This window comes from Lepus europaeus, chromosome 19 (assembly GCF_033115175.1).
Source record: "Lepus europaeus isolate LE1 chromosome 19, mLepTim1.pri, whole genome shotgun sequence".
NCBI classification, from domain to species: domain Eukaryota; kingdom Metazoa; phylum Chordata; class Mammalia; order Lagomorpha; family Leporidae; genus Lepus; species Lepus europaeus.
In genome coordinates, this window is record NC_084845.1 from 71750744 (window position 1) to 71768438 (window position 17695).

At 67.8% G+C, this 17695-nt stretch overlaps 1 protein-coding gene across 2 annotated transcripts in view; it reads right to left on the minus strand.

Moving 5' to 3' along the window:
- The window catches only part of PIEZO1 (piezo type mechanosensitive ion channel component 1 (Er blood group)), a 46558-nt gene extending 31432 nt beyond the window's left edge, over positions 1-15126 (minus strand). For both annotated transcript variants that reach the window (XM_062177266.1, XM_062177265.1), the window contains exon 1: positions 15045-15126. In XM_062177266.1, coding sequence (XP_062033250.1) covers positions 15045-15108 — 64 coding nt within the window. In that variant the 5' untranslated portion in view covers positions 15109-15126. The remainder of the gene's footprint in view (positions 1-15044) is intronic.
- Between the last annotated feature and the right edge of the window lie 2569 nt (positions 15127-17695).

Here is a 17695-nt window from a genome sequence, read left to right on the forward strand (position 1 = left end):
CACACATCACATGCACACACAAGTGCACATACCACACACATACACACACCATACAATACACACACGTGTGCACATATGCACATATGTCACACACCACACGTGCACATACACACAATTACACATAACACACGTGTACACGCACATATACACATACCACACACAATATATACATGTGCACACATGTACACATACTACACACATGCACGTACGTACACAATCACACACCACACCCACACAAGTACACATACCACACATACATGCACATCATGTACACATACCACACATGTACACATGCACATACCACACTGCACACAATATACACACGTGTGCACACATGTACGCGTGCACAGATACCACACAGGCACACACAAGCACTTCTACACCATACATACTTACACACACACACAGTGTCCTAAACACACAACCCCCCAGCTGGGAGAGCCAGGCCACCCTGCGGGCTGCAGGGGCCAGGGAGGGGCAGTGGGCAGCAGGCCCAGCTGCTCACGGCCGCATGGGCAGGGAGTAGGGGTGACGCGACGCCCAGGGCCCCTGGGTTGTCCCGGGAGCACAGGGCGGACCGCACTGCCCCCGTGTCACAGGCGAGCGGGGCAAGGCTGCAGGAGGCGGCCGCGCTCCCAGGGGCCCGGCCCTTGACCAGCGCTGTGCCCAGGAAGGCACCGGGCCGGGGGGCAGGAAAGCCATAGTGGCGCTGACTTGGTCAGAGCTGGATGCAGGGGCCACTCTGTGTCCAGCGGGAGAGCACAGAGGGGCCGAGAGACCCCAGGCTCCCCTCCCCAGCGGGGTTGACCTGAGCCGCTCCCAGGAGGTCAGGGCTCCGGCCACCTGACCTGTGAGCGCTGTCCCCCAACAGTGGACTGCCAGGCATGGGGCGGGGCTGCATTCCACGGGCGCTGGGGCTGCAGGGCGCCTCCCTGTGGCCGTCCCTCCCCAGCCCCCGGCCTATCTGGGCATCAGGCTACCACAGGTAAACAGGCAGGGAGGAGCCGCTGGCCAGGGTGGAGTCCAGGCATCCAAGGAGCGAGCGCTGTGCCCCACCGGCACGGGGTCCGGGCCAGGCAGAGCCTTGGCAAACAGCGGCAGTCAGGCGCTGGTCTGACATGGAAGCCCCCCCCCCAGCAGCAGGTGTCAGGTCCAGGGCCCCTCCCCCCCCCAGAGGTGCCCCATCCAGGACCCCTGTGGCCTCAAGAGAAGGGTCTGCAAAGGGGCATGGGGAGGGGAGGGGGCTCTGTGGCAGGCAGACCCACACACCCTGTCACCAGGGCCACCGGGGGCTCCCAGGTCACACGCAGCCAAGGGCTGAGCGGCCAGGCCACTGGCCCTTCCTGGTCACACCCCACCCCTGCCAGCGCCGCGCTGGGACTGACCCTGCGCCATTTGTCAGATGGAGAAACTGAGGCGCAGTGGGCCCAGCAGGGGGGCCGAGGCGGCCATCACAGCCTCTGCTCTCCCGACAGAAGCCTGACCAGGAAGAACTGGCCTCATTCCTCGGCCCACCAGCAGGAAAGGCGGGTCCCCTGGGCTGCCCCTGGACCGCACCTGGAGGAGCAGCCTACACGGCACGGCGCCAGCGCCCCAGCCACAGGGCCCCACGCAGGCAGCCGGCGAGGACGCGAACAACCCGCCTGCCCACAGGCACTGGGCAGCACTGGGCTTGGGGTTCCGGGTTGTGATGCGAACCTGCCCGGTGCCCAGCCAGGGAGCTGCCAGCTGACGTCCCCACACGGCAGGACGCCATGCAGGGAGCAGCTGCCTTGGGCAGGCAGGGCTGGCTGCCGACGGCTCAGCACAGCGGCAGCTGCGTCCCAGGTGCCACGGAGGGCCCTGCTGGCTGCTGGCTGCCCGGGGGGGGGGGTGCTCCTTCCTGAAGGGGCTGGTGCAAGGCAGAGTCTGGCCTGCGACCCTCTGCCCCTTCCTCTACAGAGCTGCGGACGGTGGGGACGGGGGCTCCTGGACCGGCTCACCCCCAGCCCTTGGTTACCAGGGCCCCGCTCAAGGTCTGGTTTTAGGACGAGCGGGCACGGCAAGCACCCCTCACACCGCCCAGCTGACAGGGGCAGACAGCACGTTCCAGAAGCCTCCTGAACCACACTGAGGAGGTTGGTGTGGCCCGTGGGTAAACCATCACTGGCCACTGGACTGGCCCAGCGTCCCAGCTAACCGGCGGCTGGGAGCCCAGACACCCACCGCGGGCACCTGAGAAATGGCTGTGGAATCCCAGGGACTCTGCTCTCAGCTCCGCAAGGCCCAGCCCGGCCATGGTGACCCAGCCACATGTGACAGGGTCGTCGGGATCCATCAGAGCCCAGACACGCATGACAGGGCCACACATCCCCAGCCATGCATGACGGGGGACCCAGCCACATGTGACAGGCCACACTGCCTGGGGCAAGAACATGCCCAGAACAGAGGGACTGCTCCCCACCGCGGGAGAGCACATCTCAGAGCTGCTCAGCCCCGGGCACGGGGCCACCACCTTCCATTCTACAGAGCGCAGCACCCTGCCCCAGGGCTCTTGCCCACGTGGACACGCCCTCCTCCGCCCACGAACCACCAGAGGCCCAGCCCGCGGCACTCCCCCAAGGACCGGGCAGGGGTCGCTCCGTGGATCAGCGTGGTTACAACGTGGCGACGGGGTGTGGGCTGCGTGAGCACCCTCAGGAGCCCACGGTCTCCTGGAGGACCAGGCAGGTGACTGGCTGGGACCGAGGGATGCACTGGGCACTGGGGCAGAGGGTGGGCCCTCGGGGGGGCTTCCAGGGGACAGGCATCGCCAGAACAGAGCTGAGGCCTCCAAGCGTCTCACACTCCCACTCTGCCTGGGAGCTAGAGGGCCATGTGCTCCATCAGGACTGGGGTGTGGACACGCCCCCTGGAGGCAGCTCCCAGCAGACTGTGGAGGGCAGGGCGGGAGCAGGCGCAGGCCAGCGTGGCGGTCAGGACACCTTGCGTCTTCCCCAAACAGCGGTGTGACCCCCCCACGGGCCTGGACGCCGGTGTCCGCTCCAAGGGTGGCCCAGAGGGGCAGCCAGGGGCTGCACGCAGCTCCGGCCATGCGGGCCCCTCAGGCCAGGGCCACCTCCCCAGGTGTCCTCACAGTTCCCAGCCAGCACGGCGCTGACTCAGGCTTGCCCTGTGACTCACCCAGCCCACAGCACCTCTCGGCCTGTCCATCTGTGTCAGCTTGTGCCAGCTGCACGGGGCCTGGCCACCACTGGCCCTGCTCTCGAGGGCTGCCCTGGGAACCCCCCTCCCACGGCAGGCAGGGCAGCCCCTCCCCCAGGAGAGGGAGGGATCCAAAGCCTCTACCCTCCCACTGCAGCAGCGTAGGCTCCAGCACAGCCCTGCCCACCCCACCCCCCGGCCTGGCTTCCCCAACTGCTGAAAACGAGGTCAACACGGGGGCACGGGCACTGGGCCCGCCCTGCTCCCAGATGGACACTGCCCAGAAGCCGGTCAACAAGTGTGGGAGCAGGGGAGCCCACACAGAGCTGTGCAAGGGCCCTGCCCCTGGGAACCCCAGGCACGGGCTATGGCAGGACCCAGATGTCAAAGCTGTCGCACACAGCCCTGGGCGCCATAGGAGGGCGGCCCCGCACTCAGGGGCAGGGACAAAGACCCAGCCAAACGTCCCCTGCGGGTCTGCCCTGCACATGTCAGACACCCACAGTCCTGGGAGCCAACTCCATGGAACACATCCTGATCTCCTCTCTCTGCGCGTGCGCACACACACACACACACACACGGAGGCGACCTCTGCCGTGCAGCCCTCCCTGCCCCAGCAGCTCGGCAGAGCCCACGCGGGAGCTCCAGGCGGCAGCCCCAGCACCTGCCCACCTTCCCCGGGCCCCGGAGGCTGCCCTCGGCCACAGCCGCAGGACTCGGGAAACAGCACGTTCCCGATGGGACCCAGCTCCCCCGCCAGGAAACAGGGCCCTGCCCAGTGCCCCAGCACCTGCACAGAAGGGGGCCAGCCAGAACCCAGCCCGCCCAGGCCAGAGGGCCCCTTCCTTCTCTGCGTGTTCAGAAGCCACCCAATGGCAGGGAGGCGCAGGGCGGACGGCACGCGGCAGCGTCACCCACGCCGCAGGCCGAGCTGCGCTCTGCTCGTCCCTCCCCGCCGACACCAGGACACCCTTCCAGGAGAGCAGCTCGGAGCCCGGGGACTCCACCCTACGCCACCTCCCAGGCCATTCTGGGAACGAATGAAGCCCCAGCCTCCCCCAGGCCCCTGCCCCTGCCGAGGGACCTAGACAGGCTTGGAGAGAGAGAGGTGGGCACAGAGACTCCCAGGAGACAGCGTGGAGGCCTCGGTGGCCTAGACCCGCAGAGGGGGCAGGGCCGCAGCGGAGCCGCCTGCCTCCTGTCTCCCACGCTGCCCGAGCCTTCCAGGCGGCTGGGTCAGATCGTCCCCTGCTCTGGAAACCCCCTGGCCCCGCCCCGAGTCTCTCTAGGTCCTCTGGGCGGGGGGAGCCCCTTTGCATTCCGGCCTCTGAGGAAGTGGGGCGCGATGGTCCCTGCAGGTGGCAGGACAAGGCCGCATGGCCGGGGGGGGGGGGGGGGGATAGAGCAGGCTGTACCTGCCTCGCAGACCTGACCGTAACCTGGGGGGGGACACCTCCCTCCCCAGAGGCAGAGGAGCAGGAAGCAAGCAGGTCTGCTCCCCCCCAACCCCGCCCCCGCCCGGAGCTCCTCCGAGGGTTCTGTCACCCACGGCCCTGGCCGCCTTCTGCTCCCCTAATGCAGCCAGGGACCCTCGCACGCCCTCCTGCCACGTCCCCGGGGCCACAGCAGGCCAGATCCTACCCCAGGACCCTCAGGCACCACCACTCCCCATGGCAGTGGGTGGACCCAGGCGGCTGACGTGGCCCGGGCACAGGGGCCCAGGCGCCCACCAGCTCTCACGGGCTCGCCCCTGCTCGGCGCAGCCTGACCCTGCGGCGGGAGCGACCACAGCGCCCTGCTGGCTCCTGCGGTGTGACCAGCTCCCGGAGCTGGGAGCAGAAGCCCTCCGGACGCGAGCAGAGAGCCACTCCCGCTCCCCCGCCGCGGCGTGCCCTGCTGGGGGCTCTGTCTGAGGAGTGCGCGGAGCCCGGGGTGCAGCCCTCACCCCCACAGCTTTCTGAAAAGCAACAATGAGGCAAGAGGCAGGTGTCCGCGGGCCCCCCGGGGCTGTGATGAGGGCTCCGGGGGTGGGGCTCCTCCGTCCAGCCAGGCAGGGGCCAGCGCCCTCCCCCACCAGCCCTCTCCCTGGAGGCAAGCCTCCATCTCTGCCTTGCCGGGCTGCTCCCCGGGGAGGGCCGGGGATCAATGGTCCCTTCCTGGCAGCCAGGCCGGAGGGCTCGCCGGCCACAGCCTGCCTGGGAAGCCTCCGCCAGGCTGCAGGGGCGGGGTGGCTGCTGTCCTCAACAGCTGGTCCGGAAGCGCTGGAGTGGCCAGTCCTGGGCGCCAGCTTCGTGGTCAGAACAGGCCTGGCTCCACCTCTCTGGGCCTCAGTTTCTCATCTGTGAAATGGGCACGCTAACCCACCAACCTCACAGGCTCCGAGTGGGACACTCCACACAGAACTACCATGGCACAGCCGCACACCTGCTCTAGCTTGTGCCCTGTAGCCAGTGTTCCATGCCAGGCCAGAGTCGGAGCTGACCCCACCCCCGCTCCCTGGCTCCCCAGACCATGGAGAACCCCCCAGGCCTCCCGCCCACACCCACAGGCCAGGGCTCGGCCTCAGGGGCCTGCAGGCTCGACCAACAGGGAGGCGGCCAGGTCCTAGGAGCAGCCCCAGCCCCATCCCGGGTTCCTGTGCACTTGCCTATAGCAGGGACCAGGAGGGCCAGGCGAGCCCACAGGTAGGTGGGGCTGGCGCGCGGCAGAGCAGGGGAATAGGCCGCGGGGCACCCAGGGTCCCCTTCATGGCCTCCAGCATCAGGTGAGAGTGGCCTCCCAGTAGCTGAGACCACGTCCAACCGCAGGGCTGGGAACACCATGCCCCTGCCCCAAGGGCACGGCACAGGCAGCGAGCCCCGCGGTGGGGGTGCCTCCCCAGGGAGTCCTGAGGCCACGGATGCCCCTACCACACAAACCCTCCCCCGGCCACAGTGTGGACAGAACCTACAGCAGCCAGAGGGGTCCTGGCAGGCACAGGCAGCCCACTGGGGATGACCCAACACGTGGCTGCCCCGACACAGCCCAGGGCCTCTGATGCCAGCCATCCGCCCCACGCCCTCACGACCAGGTGACACCAGCCCCGTGGTCAGGCCACTTGGAAGCTACGCGGCAAGACTCACTGGACCCCTGGAGCCTGCAGCGCTGCGCCTGTGGACAGAGCTGGGGGCAGCAGCTTGCCTGGACCGGTAGGGGGGAGGTCGGGGGCAGGGCTGAGATGCGGGGACCAGGCGTTAGCTCCTCCCCTGCAGGACGGGGGCAGCGAGGTCCCTCCACCCCCGTCATCCGGCAAGTGACGCCCAGAGCCACGAGGCAGAGCAGGGTAGGAGTGGAAAACTCCCAGGGCGTGACGGGCCAGGTGCGTCAAGTCCACCGGGCCCTGTCATCCGCTGCCCGTACTGATGGCGACAGGAGGTACGCGTGGCAGGTGTGGGTGTCACCGTACAAAGGCTTCATCAGACAGACGCCAGCAGAGGACATGGGCTCCGGGCAGCACCGAGACAGCAGGACGAAGGCTGGTGTGGACTGAGCAGTGATTGGTGGACCAGTCCCACGGCACAAGCCACGGCCAGACCGGAAGGGCAGACCAGGCTTGGAGGACACAGAGGACTGCAGCCAGGGCGGGGCCCCGACCGAAAACCACCCACAGAGGCCACGCACACTCAGGCCCCAATCAGCACAGCTGGGAACCAGCCCCAGGGTGCGGTCGGGAGGGGCAGGTTCCTGGGCCAGCGGAGGGCAGTGAAGGGGCGCCGGGTGGGACGAGGGTCCCGGCTCTGACACCCGGGGCCTCCTTGCCTGGCAGAACGCCCGGCCCTGGCGGCACTGAGAACAGGGGCCCAGCGTCTCTCACATCGGTCAGAACAGGGAACAGCAGGAGGGGCAGGAGTGAGCCCCCAGAGCTGCACAGGGAGACCAGCTGTGAGCACAGGACCCTGCATGCCGGGGGCTGGGCCCGGGCGAGCCCCTGTCTGGCAGAGAAGTAGGGGGCCACACGTGGCTGTGTCTCCCCCACAAAACGGCTCCACCACCTGTCCGCTCCCTCCTGGGCCTCCCATCACCTCTGGTGGGGGTGGGGGCTCCAGAGGCTGCCCGGCCGGGGCACCTGCCCCACACCGCAGGCCTGGCCTGCAGGGCCGAGTGCTCCCAGGAGCTGCTCCCGAGGCCTCTGGAATGTGACACAGCCTGTCTGGCCCGGGAGCTGCGCGAGCCTGGGAAGCAGCAACTCGGCCTCCCTCTGGCCGCCTTCAGCTCACAGCGCCTCCCCCACCCGGGTCTCACCAGACTGGGCCCTGCCCACCTGGTCACACGGACAGACTGGGCCTCCCAGGCCTCGCCCTCACTCTTGCTCCCCTGCAGGGAACTGAGACCTGAAGCAGAACCCTTCCACCGACAGGGACTGCAGGAGGGGAGGGGGTTTGTCCAGCAGCCTGGGGACCAGGGAGGGGACCTCCCTCCAAGCCCAGAGGTGACGGGGTGCGCGGCGGGCAGGAAGCACAGGCTGGCTGGCCAGGGACAGCATTAGAGCCTGTGCCCGCCCAGCCACCACCCGTCCTCCAGCGTCCCCTGCCACACAGACACGCCGCTGGGCCCTGCGCTAACCCTAACCAGTCCCAGTCTCTCGAAGGTACACCCCATGCTGTGATGAGGACACTGGGCACAGAACAGGCTCAGGAACTACACACTGATCACAGGAGGGTCCTGTCCCCCGAGCGTCCGTGGTCACCAGCGCCTCCCTGCAGGTGCCCCAGGCCCTCGGGCCTCCTCCCCTGGACACTCCTGACCTCTTCAGATTGGGTCCCATCCCAACAACCCTGTCCAGGCCAGGAAGGTCTGTGATCACTGATAAGGGCAGAGCCGCGCGGGGGCCCCAGCGGGCAGCCCGCCACCTCCCATCCACAGCATGGTAACCCCCCACTGCCCTAACAGCCAGGGACGGCACACGGGCCAGGACAAGGAGGCCCACTGACGACAGGCGGGCAGGCCAGTGGCACCAAGCGCTCACTCCCAGCACCTGGTCCACCCCCTGCACACAGAACAGAGGGGGTGCAGGCGGGCACCTCCTGGGCCAGCCAGAGGTCTGAGCCAGGCCCCAGGGCAACCAAAAGGAAGCAAGGGGAAGGCTTGTCCGCACACCACAGCTCTGGCCCTCGCACTTGTGGGTGACCCGGGACACGGGGTGTGTGGGATGCGGGCAGCCACACCTCCCAGTGCCTTGGTCAGCGTCCACGGGGCTCTGAGATCGTCCTCCCGGGAATTCATCCGAGGGGGCAGTCAGCAGGTGGGGACAGGCAGCCCCCGGCGACCAGGATAGGGCCTGGTGTCACCATAGGAACTGGGCTCCAGGCAGCACCAGCGAGGAGCCCCCAGTGCCGGGGCAGAGGGTACTGCCGGGCCGCACATGCCTGCTCTGACGGGACAGCACGGAGAAGCCGGCACGCAGCTCGCCGTGAGCCCGGAGACGGAGGACCCAGCGTCAGAACCGGCACAGGACAGGGCCCGGCCTCAGGTCCACCCATGGCCATGTCGCACCCCGGGTGATGGTCCCGGCTCCGCTCTCCCTTCCAGCAGTCACCGTGTGCTCCGGGAGGCTCCCTGCCACCCCCAAGGGAGACCAGCATGGAGCTCCCGGCTCCTGGCTGTGACCTGGCCCAGCCCTGGCTGCTCCGCCTTCATGCAGATGAAAACAAATGGACACTTAAACCAAGAAGGGGTGAGAATGGGGTGGAAACGGGCTCCATCTCGCCCTGCAGACGGCCACGGGCAGACACGAGCAGTCAGAACCCACTCGACAGGTGCCCCAGACCATTCCACGGTTCTGATGTTTCCGGGGGAACATCCGGGGGGGCTGTCAGGACCCTCAAACCTGGGCCCCACCCAGGGCGGGTCTCCAAGCACACACCCGGGGGAGGAGAGACATAGCGAGGCTGGTGGGCAGGGCTTGGGAGGCCCCACTGGGACCACGGGGGGGGGGGGGGCGGGGGCGTGCCCGAGTGGAGCAGCTCAGAGGTGAGGAGGGGGCGCCCAGCGAGGGCAGTGGGCGGAGATGGCGCCAAGGGGCCTGGAGCTGAGCACACCAGACCCAGGGGGCACGGTCAGCGGGCCTCAGGCCCCTGGGGCAGCCCTGTCCTGTGCGCGACGCCCAGCACACGCACGCTCGGCCCTCCGAGGACGGCAGAGCAGCAGCAGCAGCTGGGTCAGGGCAGCGGACAGGCGGGCGGCTCCACTTGGCTTTTACAGCTCTCTCTGCTATAATGATGTGTTGTGTTAAACGGTGTCTTAGCCATAAACAGAAACCCAGCGAATGACAGGGCGGAGATCACACGTGCTTGCACGGGGCGGGCACGTGGGGCCCCACGGGGGTGGAGGGGAGGGGCCGCGCGAGAGACCAAGGCCACGGCTGCAGAGCAGGCCCCGGGAAGCTCCTGCAGGTGCAGCGCCCAGTTCTGTTTCCCTGAGCACCTGCAGGGAAGGGGGCTGCTGGGTGCACAGGAGGGGTGGGGGTCAGAGGGCGCTCCTGGAAGGATGGACCCTGGCCTAGGCAGCTCCTGGCAACCCAGGACGCACCCCCAGGCCCGGGGGAGGCATGGCCCAGCCCCCAGTGCTGGGCCCATTTTAGCCAAGGAAACCACAGGACACAGCTCAGGCAGCCCCTGTCCCTCTGGCCCGCGCCTGGGGATGGTGGAGGCCCCGCTATATATACCACACAGAAAAGCGGTGTGCACACTGGACCCTGGTCAACAGCCGGCCTCTTAGAGGGAACCTAAAAATACTCCCTATAATTATGTTATTAAGACACGCCAGAAAAACCGACCCACCCCACCAAGCCAGGCTCCGGAGACAGACACAGGGGACCAGGGGGCTGAGCACGTCCGCCCTGGGGGCCTGGCCCCACCCAGGAGAGGCTGGGCGGCCGCCCACTGCCCGTCACGTGCCAAGGCTGGCATGTGGGACGGTCGTCTCCCCAAGGGCTCAGTGAGAGTGGCTGCCTGGGCACAGCCGCGGGCCTGTCCACAAACGGGCACCCCCGACCCAGCATGCACCGGGAGGATACACGTGCACCCACGAGCAGGGGCCCACGCTCGCGGCGGAGCATCCCAGCAACGACGACACGCGGGATGGGGAGACCATGGAGTCGGCGCACGCTCAGATCAGACCTAGAAAGCAGTGAGGAGCACGTGGGGCGGGGACCCGGGCTGGGGCGGCGCGGCCCACTCACCGCCAGGCCTCCCCTGGGAGCAGGGAGGGCAGGCAGCGTACCAGGCTCCAGGGAGAACCTGCTCTTACCGGATTCAATAGTTCACAAAACGCATTTATGTATCACTCACCTCCCCTCATTCGTGGTTACCCATGGTCTGAAAATACCACACAGAAAGATCCAAAAATAAACAAGTCGCAACTCTAGTTAGTTTCTCTCTTACCACTGACAGGTGCAAGGTGTATGGGTAGTAGCCACACATCCTATGTGGTAGTAACCATGTAACAATTACAAGCTTAGGTCTCTGCTGGGGGTCTTTAAACACAGACCCAGCAGAGAGGGAGAGGATGGATGGCTGTGATTTAAATTAAAAACAAAATAAACCAGGGAGGGGGCCAGCGCCAGCCCCAGCCCCTGCTTGAGCAGCAGGGCTGGCCTCGGGGCACAGCGCCGGGCTGGGGAGCCTCAGCAGCAACACCCCCAGGCCTGGCTGTTATCTCAGAGGTCCCAGCCCACAGCCCATCTGGACGCCCTGTCAGGGACCCCACTGTGGAGGGGCCTGCTGCAGTCCTGCGTGTCCACGCTCAGCACCACGTAAACACACAGCACTGGTGCTCACAGGCCAGTCAGGCACCTGGGCCCTGCCACCTGCCCACCATCGTCCGCCCGGAAACCTGCGCTCCAGTGCACAAGACCTGGACGAGCACACGTGAACCCCCGCAACACGGAGGGTCCCACGGGAGCCACACGGCAGGCTACAGACGCCCTGGGACACCCTGTGAGGGGCGCGCATGGCTCAGCCAGTCCCCCGAGCCTGCCCCATCCTGGGAAGCGACCCGTGTGCTCCAGGGATCCCCGCGGTGGGTGGCCCCCTTCCGCCCGGCTCCCCAGAGGCCCGCCTGCCTGTGACCTCCGGCGCCTGGGCCAACGCACGGCACATCTGGGAAAGTGCTCTGGGCTCCTGGCCCTGGGGACCGCAGAGGAAGGGCCGGCCCGTCTCCCTGTAGGAGGGCCGCCGGCCAGCCCCGCCCAGCCCGGGCGCCAAATCCAGAACCCGAGACACAGGAGGCCCGGCTTTCAAGCTTTTACAGTCTCGTTTACAGCGATGGAAACTGAGACCCGGAGGAAGAAGGGGGAGGGCTCGGCACAGACCCGGCAGCCAGCCCAGCAGCACCCAGCCTGGCGCCCCTCCTAGCCACCTCCCTCCCTCTGGCCTCCCTGCAACCTTCCACCCCAGGCTCCCCGCAGGTGCCCCTGGCAGCAGCAGGTGTGGGATCCACGCTCAGGGAGAAGCCTCACCCACGCCGGTACCGTCCCTCACCCCATCCCTTCTGAGCTGCGGCCCCAGCAGTACAGAGGTCAGGAGTGGCACAGAGGGTCCTGCCCCGCCCAGCTCCCTCCCGGGTTCTCGGGCGCCAGGAAGGCCAAGGCCGAGACGGACAGAGACTGGCAGCTCTTAGAGCTGTACACACCGGGGCGGAGCTGCCTGGCCGTTACTGTAGGCAGTGAGCCACCGAGCGTCCACTGCAGGCCAGAGAGACGTGCGGGACGCTGCGGCGGCCCCATGACGGCTGGACGCCACCATGGGGGCTACAACCCTGGGTTAGTGACCAGGAGGAGAGAGGGGCACAGAAGGAAGCCAGTGTCTACTTATGTGTTTCCCAAGTGGACCACAGCGAGACCAACACCTTGTCAACCTGAGGAGGGGGCTCCGAGGGCCAGAAGGTCAGGAAGGGCGCCTCGGCCGGGCCTGGGGGTGGCAGGAAGGCACCCTCACCCCCGGTGGCGGTCAGGAAGCTCTGTTTGAGCCCCTTCGTCTTCCAGCATCAAAGGCAAAATCAGGGGCCGGCGCTGTGGCATAGGGGGCAGAGCCGCTGCCCGCAGTGCCGGCATCCCATACGGGCGCTGGCTCGCCGGCTCCACTTCCCATCCAGCTCTCTGCCCTGGCCAGGGAAAGCAGAAGATGGCCCAAGTCCTTGGGCCTCTGCACCCGCATGGGAGACCCAGGGGAGCCTCCTGGCTTTGGATCGGCGCAGCCAACTGGAGAGTGAACCAGCAGATCTAAGACCTCTCTCTCTCTGCCTCTCCTACTCTCTGTGTAATTGACTTTCAAGTAAATTAAATCTTTTTTTTAAAAAAAAAAAAAAAAAGCAAGTTCACTACCAAGTCAGCAGAGGAACAGCCCTGGGACCAGGACCCTGGCTGCCAGGGGCCCCCGGCGGGAAGACCACCACTGCGCACACTGCTGGGCAGTCCCTGCCCCCAACGTGCACTCACACACCCACGCACAGCAGCCCCGGGTTCCACGTCCTGCTGACTCACTGGGTCTCCCCATCCCTCCAGGAAGCTCCAGCTCACGAGGGCCTCCCCACCCCGTGCCGGCGGCGGAGGAAGCCAGCTCCCAACCTGCCCACTGCAGCGCTTCCTCTCAGCACCACAGCCGGGCACTGGGCACCGGACACCGGGCAGGCGCCCCGTCCTCGACCGTAACGCTTCTGAGTGACAATGGTCCAGCTCAGGTGATCCCCACGTGCGGTGGCGTGCCACTCAGCCCCGCCACGAGGCGCCTGGGGAGCAGAAGCCATGTTGGGGCCCCACGCCTCTGCCGCCTCCTCCCCCAGTTCCTGCAGGCGTGGGTTTCAGGCCGTGCTGCCGGGCCGGGCCAGACAGCGTAGTCCTGCTTCTCAAGAATCCACACCATCCTTCTCGGAGGCTGAGAGGCCTGGGGCGTCCACTGCTCCCCGGGCGGCTCAGATCCCCACGGGGGTGTAGGGAGGAGCCGGGGGCACCCCAGGATGACTCAGACCCTCCCCCTGGCTGCGGCCGGAGCCAGCAAGGGTACAGAGTGACTAATTCCCTCTGAAGGTCGTGTTCATTTCCAGAGTCCTGGAGAAGGAACGTCCTGGCCAGCCCTGGTCAGACAGCGGGGCGGCTCACAGACAACAGAACGCTTGTTCCACCTCCGGCCTGGCCGGCTGGACCCTGACATCAGCCGGGCAGCAAACAGGTCCCTGGGGCGCCGCCCACGCCCCACAGCCAGAGAGCCAGACGTGGGAGTCTCAGGTGTCACCCTGGCCAGCTCTGCGTCCACCTCCCCCAGGAACTTAAGAGAAAACGCTGAGGCTGGGCCACGCCCAGGCTCAGTCAGGGTGGGTGTGGCCCGGGCATCTGCGTTTTCTCATTAACAGCCCTCACTCGGCGGTCTGAGGCTTACCGAAGTCCAGAGTTAGTCATCGGTATTTGTAAAAGCTCCCTAGGTGTCTACCCTGTGGCCTCAGGTGGGAACCCCACTCGCACCCCACCCAAGGACACAGGGAACTCCAGGGCAGGCCAGAGAAAGCAGGGGAACCAGCGGTCAGCGGGGGGGCTTGGCCGCCCGGCCCTGCCCACTGCCTGTTCATGCAGCCCAAACACTAAGAATGGGTTGCACATTTTTAACACCTGGAAAGCACTGGCAGACCAGTCCATGGCGTTAAAGCAATGACCACATGGCTCCTAAAGCCCCACCGGCTCTGCTAGGCGGGTGCCGGTCAGGCAGGAACCCCCACCTCCCACTCAGAGGCAGGAGCCAGGCCAGGGTCCCCTGACCCCAGGAATGGCTCCTGCGACAGGTGCCCAGGAGAGGCGGGGGGCCCTGCGCCTTTAAGAAGCGAACCTGCTGCCCGCAGCCTCCACACCGGGCCTGGGTGGACCCCGCTGGTTTTGCTGACAAAAACAAGCCGGCACTGTCTGCCGCCCGGCCCGGCCAGGCCCGGCCCAGCCCCTCTGTCCACACCGGGCTGAGACGCGGAACAAAGTTTCTCCACCCCCTCCCAACCTCAGCCGCCTCCTCCGACTCCCGCCCTTAAGTCCCCCCAGGTGGCACCACCTTGCTGCGCCACACGTCGAGAGGCTGCGGGCTCCCTGACCTCGTCCCGCCCACGGCTGCCCGGGACCAGACCCGGGCAGCGCACACAGCTTGGTGGGCCCCAGGTTAATCTAATCTGCTTTCCAGCACGCGGGTGGAGACGGCCCACCCAGCCACACGGAGGGAGCTGACGGTTGAGGGCTGCGAGGGGCAGGGTCCAGGGCCCCGGACCCTGGGCAGCGAGGGCAGCCGGGGAGGAGACCCCGGGCCGCACTTCCCGGAGGGCCCCAAGCCCCCGGTACGCAGGAGACAGAGGTGCCTGAACTGCAGACCCCTCCCCAGCTGTTCCGGGTTCGCCGGGGCTGCCCCTCCCCCAGCCCCTGCGGAACTGAGCCCGGCAGGGCGCGGGGAGGGCAGGGAGGGGCCCTGGCTTTTCCCGAAGCGCGGGGCGCCCCAATGGGCCGAGGGGCGGGGAGCCAGGGGCGCAGACGTTAGCTCGGCTCCGAGGCTCCAAATTAAACAGCTCCAGGCAGGAAGCCCGCCCTCCCCAGATTGGTCAGGAAATCATGATGCAAGTCTGCACTTTTTTAACTCGAAAGAGAGAAAGAGATTCGCGCCCCCGCCCCTCGCCCCGCGGCGCCCGCGTGCCCCCGCCGCCGCCCGGCACCCGCGCCCGCTCGGACGGCGCGCGCCTCCGGAATGCGGGCTCCAGGGCCGCTCGGGGCGGACCTCCACCCCGCCCGCCCCGCGGCCGGCCGGGAAGTGCGGGGCCCACGCGGCCCGTCCGCGGCCCACCTGGCGCGCAGCCCCACTCACCGGCCAGGAGCGCGCAGGGCAGCAGCAGCCAGTACAGCACGGCGCCCAGCACGTGCGGCTCCATGCTCCGGGCTCCAGCGCCGCGGCGCTAAGGGGCTGAGCGGGGGCCCGGGGCCGGGCGCGCCATGGTGCGCAGGGGGTCGCCGCACGTGCGCGCGCCCGGGGGCCCCGGCTTTCCTCCGGGACCGCGCGCCGCCGCCGCCTCTTCCCTGCGAAGGCCGACGGTCGGGGGCAGCGCTCGCGGGGAGTCAGCCCTGGCCCAGGCGCGGCGCGGCTCCGAGAGGCCGGGCTGGGCCGGACGGCGGCTCGGCGGCTCCCGCCCTCCGCCGCCCGCGGGCCTTTATAAGCTCGGCCCCCGGCCGCCGCCCGCCCTCCGCGGCGTGCCCGCCCCCGCGCTTCCCCCGACGGCCCGGCGCGCCCAGGCGTCCCCTCGGCCGGCCCGGAGCGCCCTGCTGGCCCTTGGAGCTCAGTACGGAGTGCGGAGGCCACAGCCCCCGGCCGGCGCGCACCCCAAGACCCCCCACACACCCTCACGGTAGCCTTGGCACTGCCGCCCGGCCTGTGCCTGGGGCGGGCGGGACGCCGTTCCCTGGGGGCGGCCCGGGCCCGGGCCCGGGCGCCTAAGGCGGGCTGCTGGGGGCCCGGCTTCCGCCCGCAGCCCCACGCGCAGCCCCACGCGCAACTACGGCCCGCGTGGCGGGAGGGGACTTTCGTTTTACAGCCCGAGAGGCAAGGACGCAGCGCCCCCTGGGGGCCGTGCGCTGGCCCGGAGCCCCGGGAGCCGGCCGGACTGCGCCAGCCGTGCCGCACAGTGGGGCTTGGGGGCCGCCCGCGGCCTTGCCCTGTCGCCCAGGGTGTAGCGACAGCAGCCAGAGCCCCTGCGGGGGGGGGGGGGGCGCTCAGCCCAGTGTGTGCCGGGCACCTCTGCCCTGGGCCCGGACAGGAACAGGGGTCTGGACTGCAGGAGCCAGGACCCCAGCCCTGCAGCTGGACTCAGTCCAGGCTCCCAAATTGAGCCGGGCACGGGAAGAGGCCGGGCTGTGAGGACCGGGACAGCCCCAGCCTCCAGGCTGGGCCACAGCACAGACCTCCACACTTCCCGGGAAGCAGAAGCCAGCAGTGCCGCCTCCCCACAGAGAGGTCTCAGGACTCCCCCGCCAGCACCCGCGAAGGAGCAGAAGGCAGCGCTGTCCAAGACTGTCCCAGGAGCGGGCGGAGCTCTGCCGACGCTGCTTCCGGCGGCTACAGTGTGTCCTGCCGAGGGGGCCTCAGCTACAGTGTGTCCTGCCGAGGGGGCCTCGGAGACAGTGTGTCCTGCCGAGGGGGCCTCCGCTACAGTGTAGGGGACCTCCGCTACAGTGTGTCCTGCCTAGGGGCCTCCGCTACAGTGTGTCCTGCCGAAGGGGCCTCGGCTACAGTGTAGGGGACCTCCGCTACAGTGTGTCCTGCTGAGGGGACCTCGGCTACAGTGTAGGGGACCTCCGCTACAGTGTGTCCTGCCGACGCTGCTTCCGGGGCTACAGTGTGTCCTGCCGAGGGGACCTCGGCTACAGTGTGTCCTGCCGAGGGGGCCTCGGCTACAATGTGTCCTGCCGAGGGGCCTCCGCTACAGTGTGTCCTGCCGAGGGGACCTCCGCTACAGTGTGTCCTGCCGAGGGGGCCTCCGCTACAGTGTGTCCTGCCAAGGGACCTCCGCTACAGTGTAGGGGACCTCGGCTACAGTGTGTCCTGCCAAGGGACCTCCGCTACAGTGTAGGGGACCTCGGCTACAGTGTGTCCTGCCTAGGGGGCCTTGGCTACAGTGTAGGGGACCTCGGCTACAGTGTGTCCTGCCGAGGGGACCTCTGTAGCCACCCAGAGACCCCCGCTGCTGTGTCCTGTACACCTGTGCACCTCCTCACAGGGCGGAGACAGGACTTCCCTAGCTGCCGGCTCGCAGGCCTGCGGAGGTAGGGTGGGCAGCAGGTGCCACAGGGGCCCCACGCCCGTGCATCCCTTTTGCAATTGAGGATGCCGAGAGCCAGAGCGGGCGGCCACCTGTGTGAGGCCAGGCTGGACCTGGAACACAGCCCAGAGACGTTTCTGCCCCACGGCCCACAGCTCAGGGCCTTACTTTGCCTTTTTTTTTCCTTCCTTCTTTCCTTGATGTATTGGAAAGGCAGAGTGACAGAGAGGGAGAGACAGAGAGAGATCTTCATCCGCTGGTCCACTCCCCAGATGGCCACAATATCCAGGTCTGAGCCACACAGAAGTCAGGGGTCAAGAAGTTCCTCCAGGTGTCCACGTGAGTGGCAGGGCCCTCCCAGGGCCTCAGCAGCAAGCTGACCAGAAGTGGAGCAGCTGGGACTAAGCTGGTGTTCCAGCATGGGATGCTGGCATCGAGGGTGGTGACTTACCCGCTGCCCCGCCACGCCGGCCCCGGGACTCACCTCCTGCCCCGCCACGCCGGCCCCGGGACTCACCTCCTGCCCCGCCACGCCGGCCCCCTGACTCACCTCGCTGCCCTGCCACGCCGGCCCCGGGACTCACCTCGCTACGCCACCACGCCGGCCCCCGGGACTCACCTCCCTGCGCCGCCACGCCAGCCCCAGGACTCACCTCACTGGCCCAGTCTTGCTGCGGTTGCTGCTTTAATAGCTACAGTTTCACTT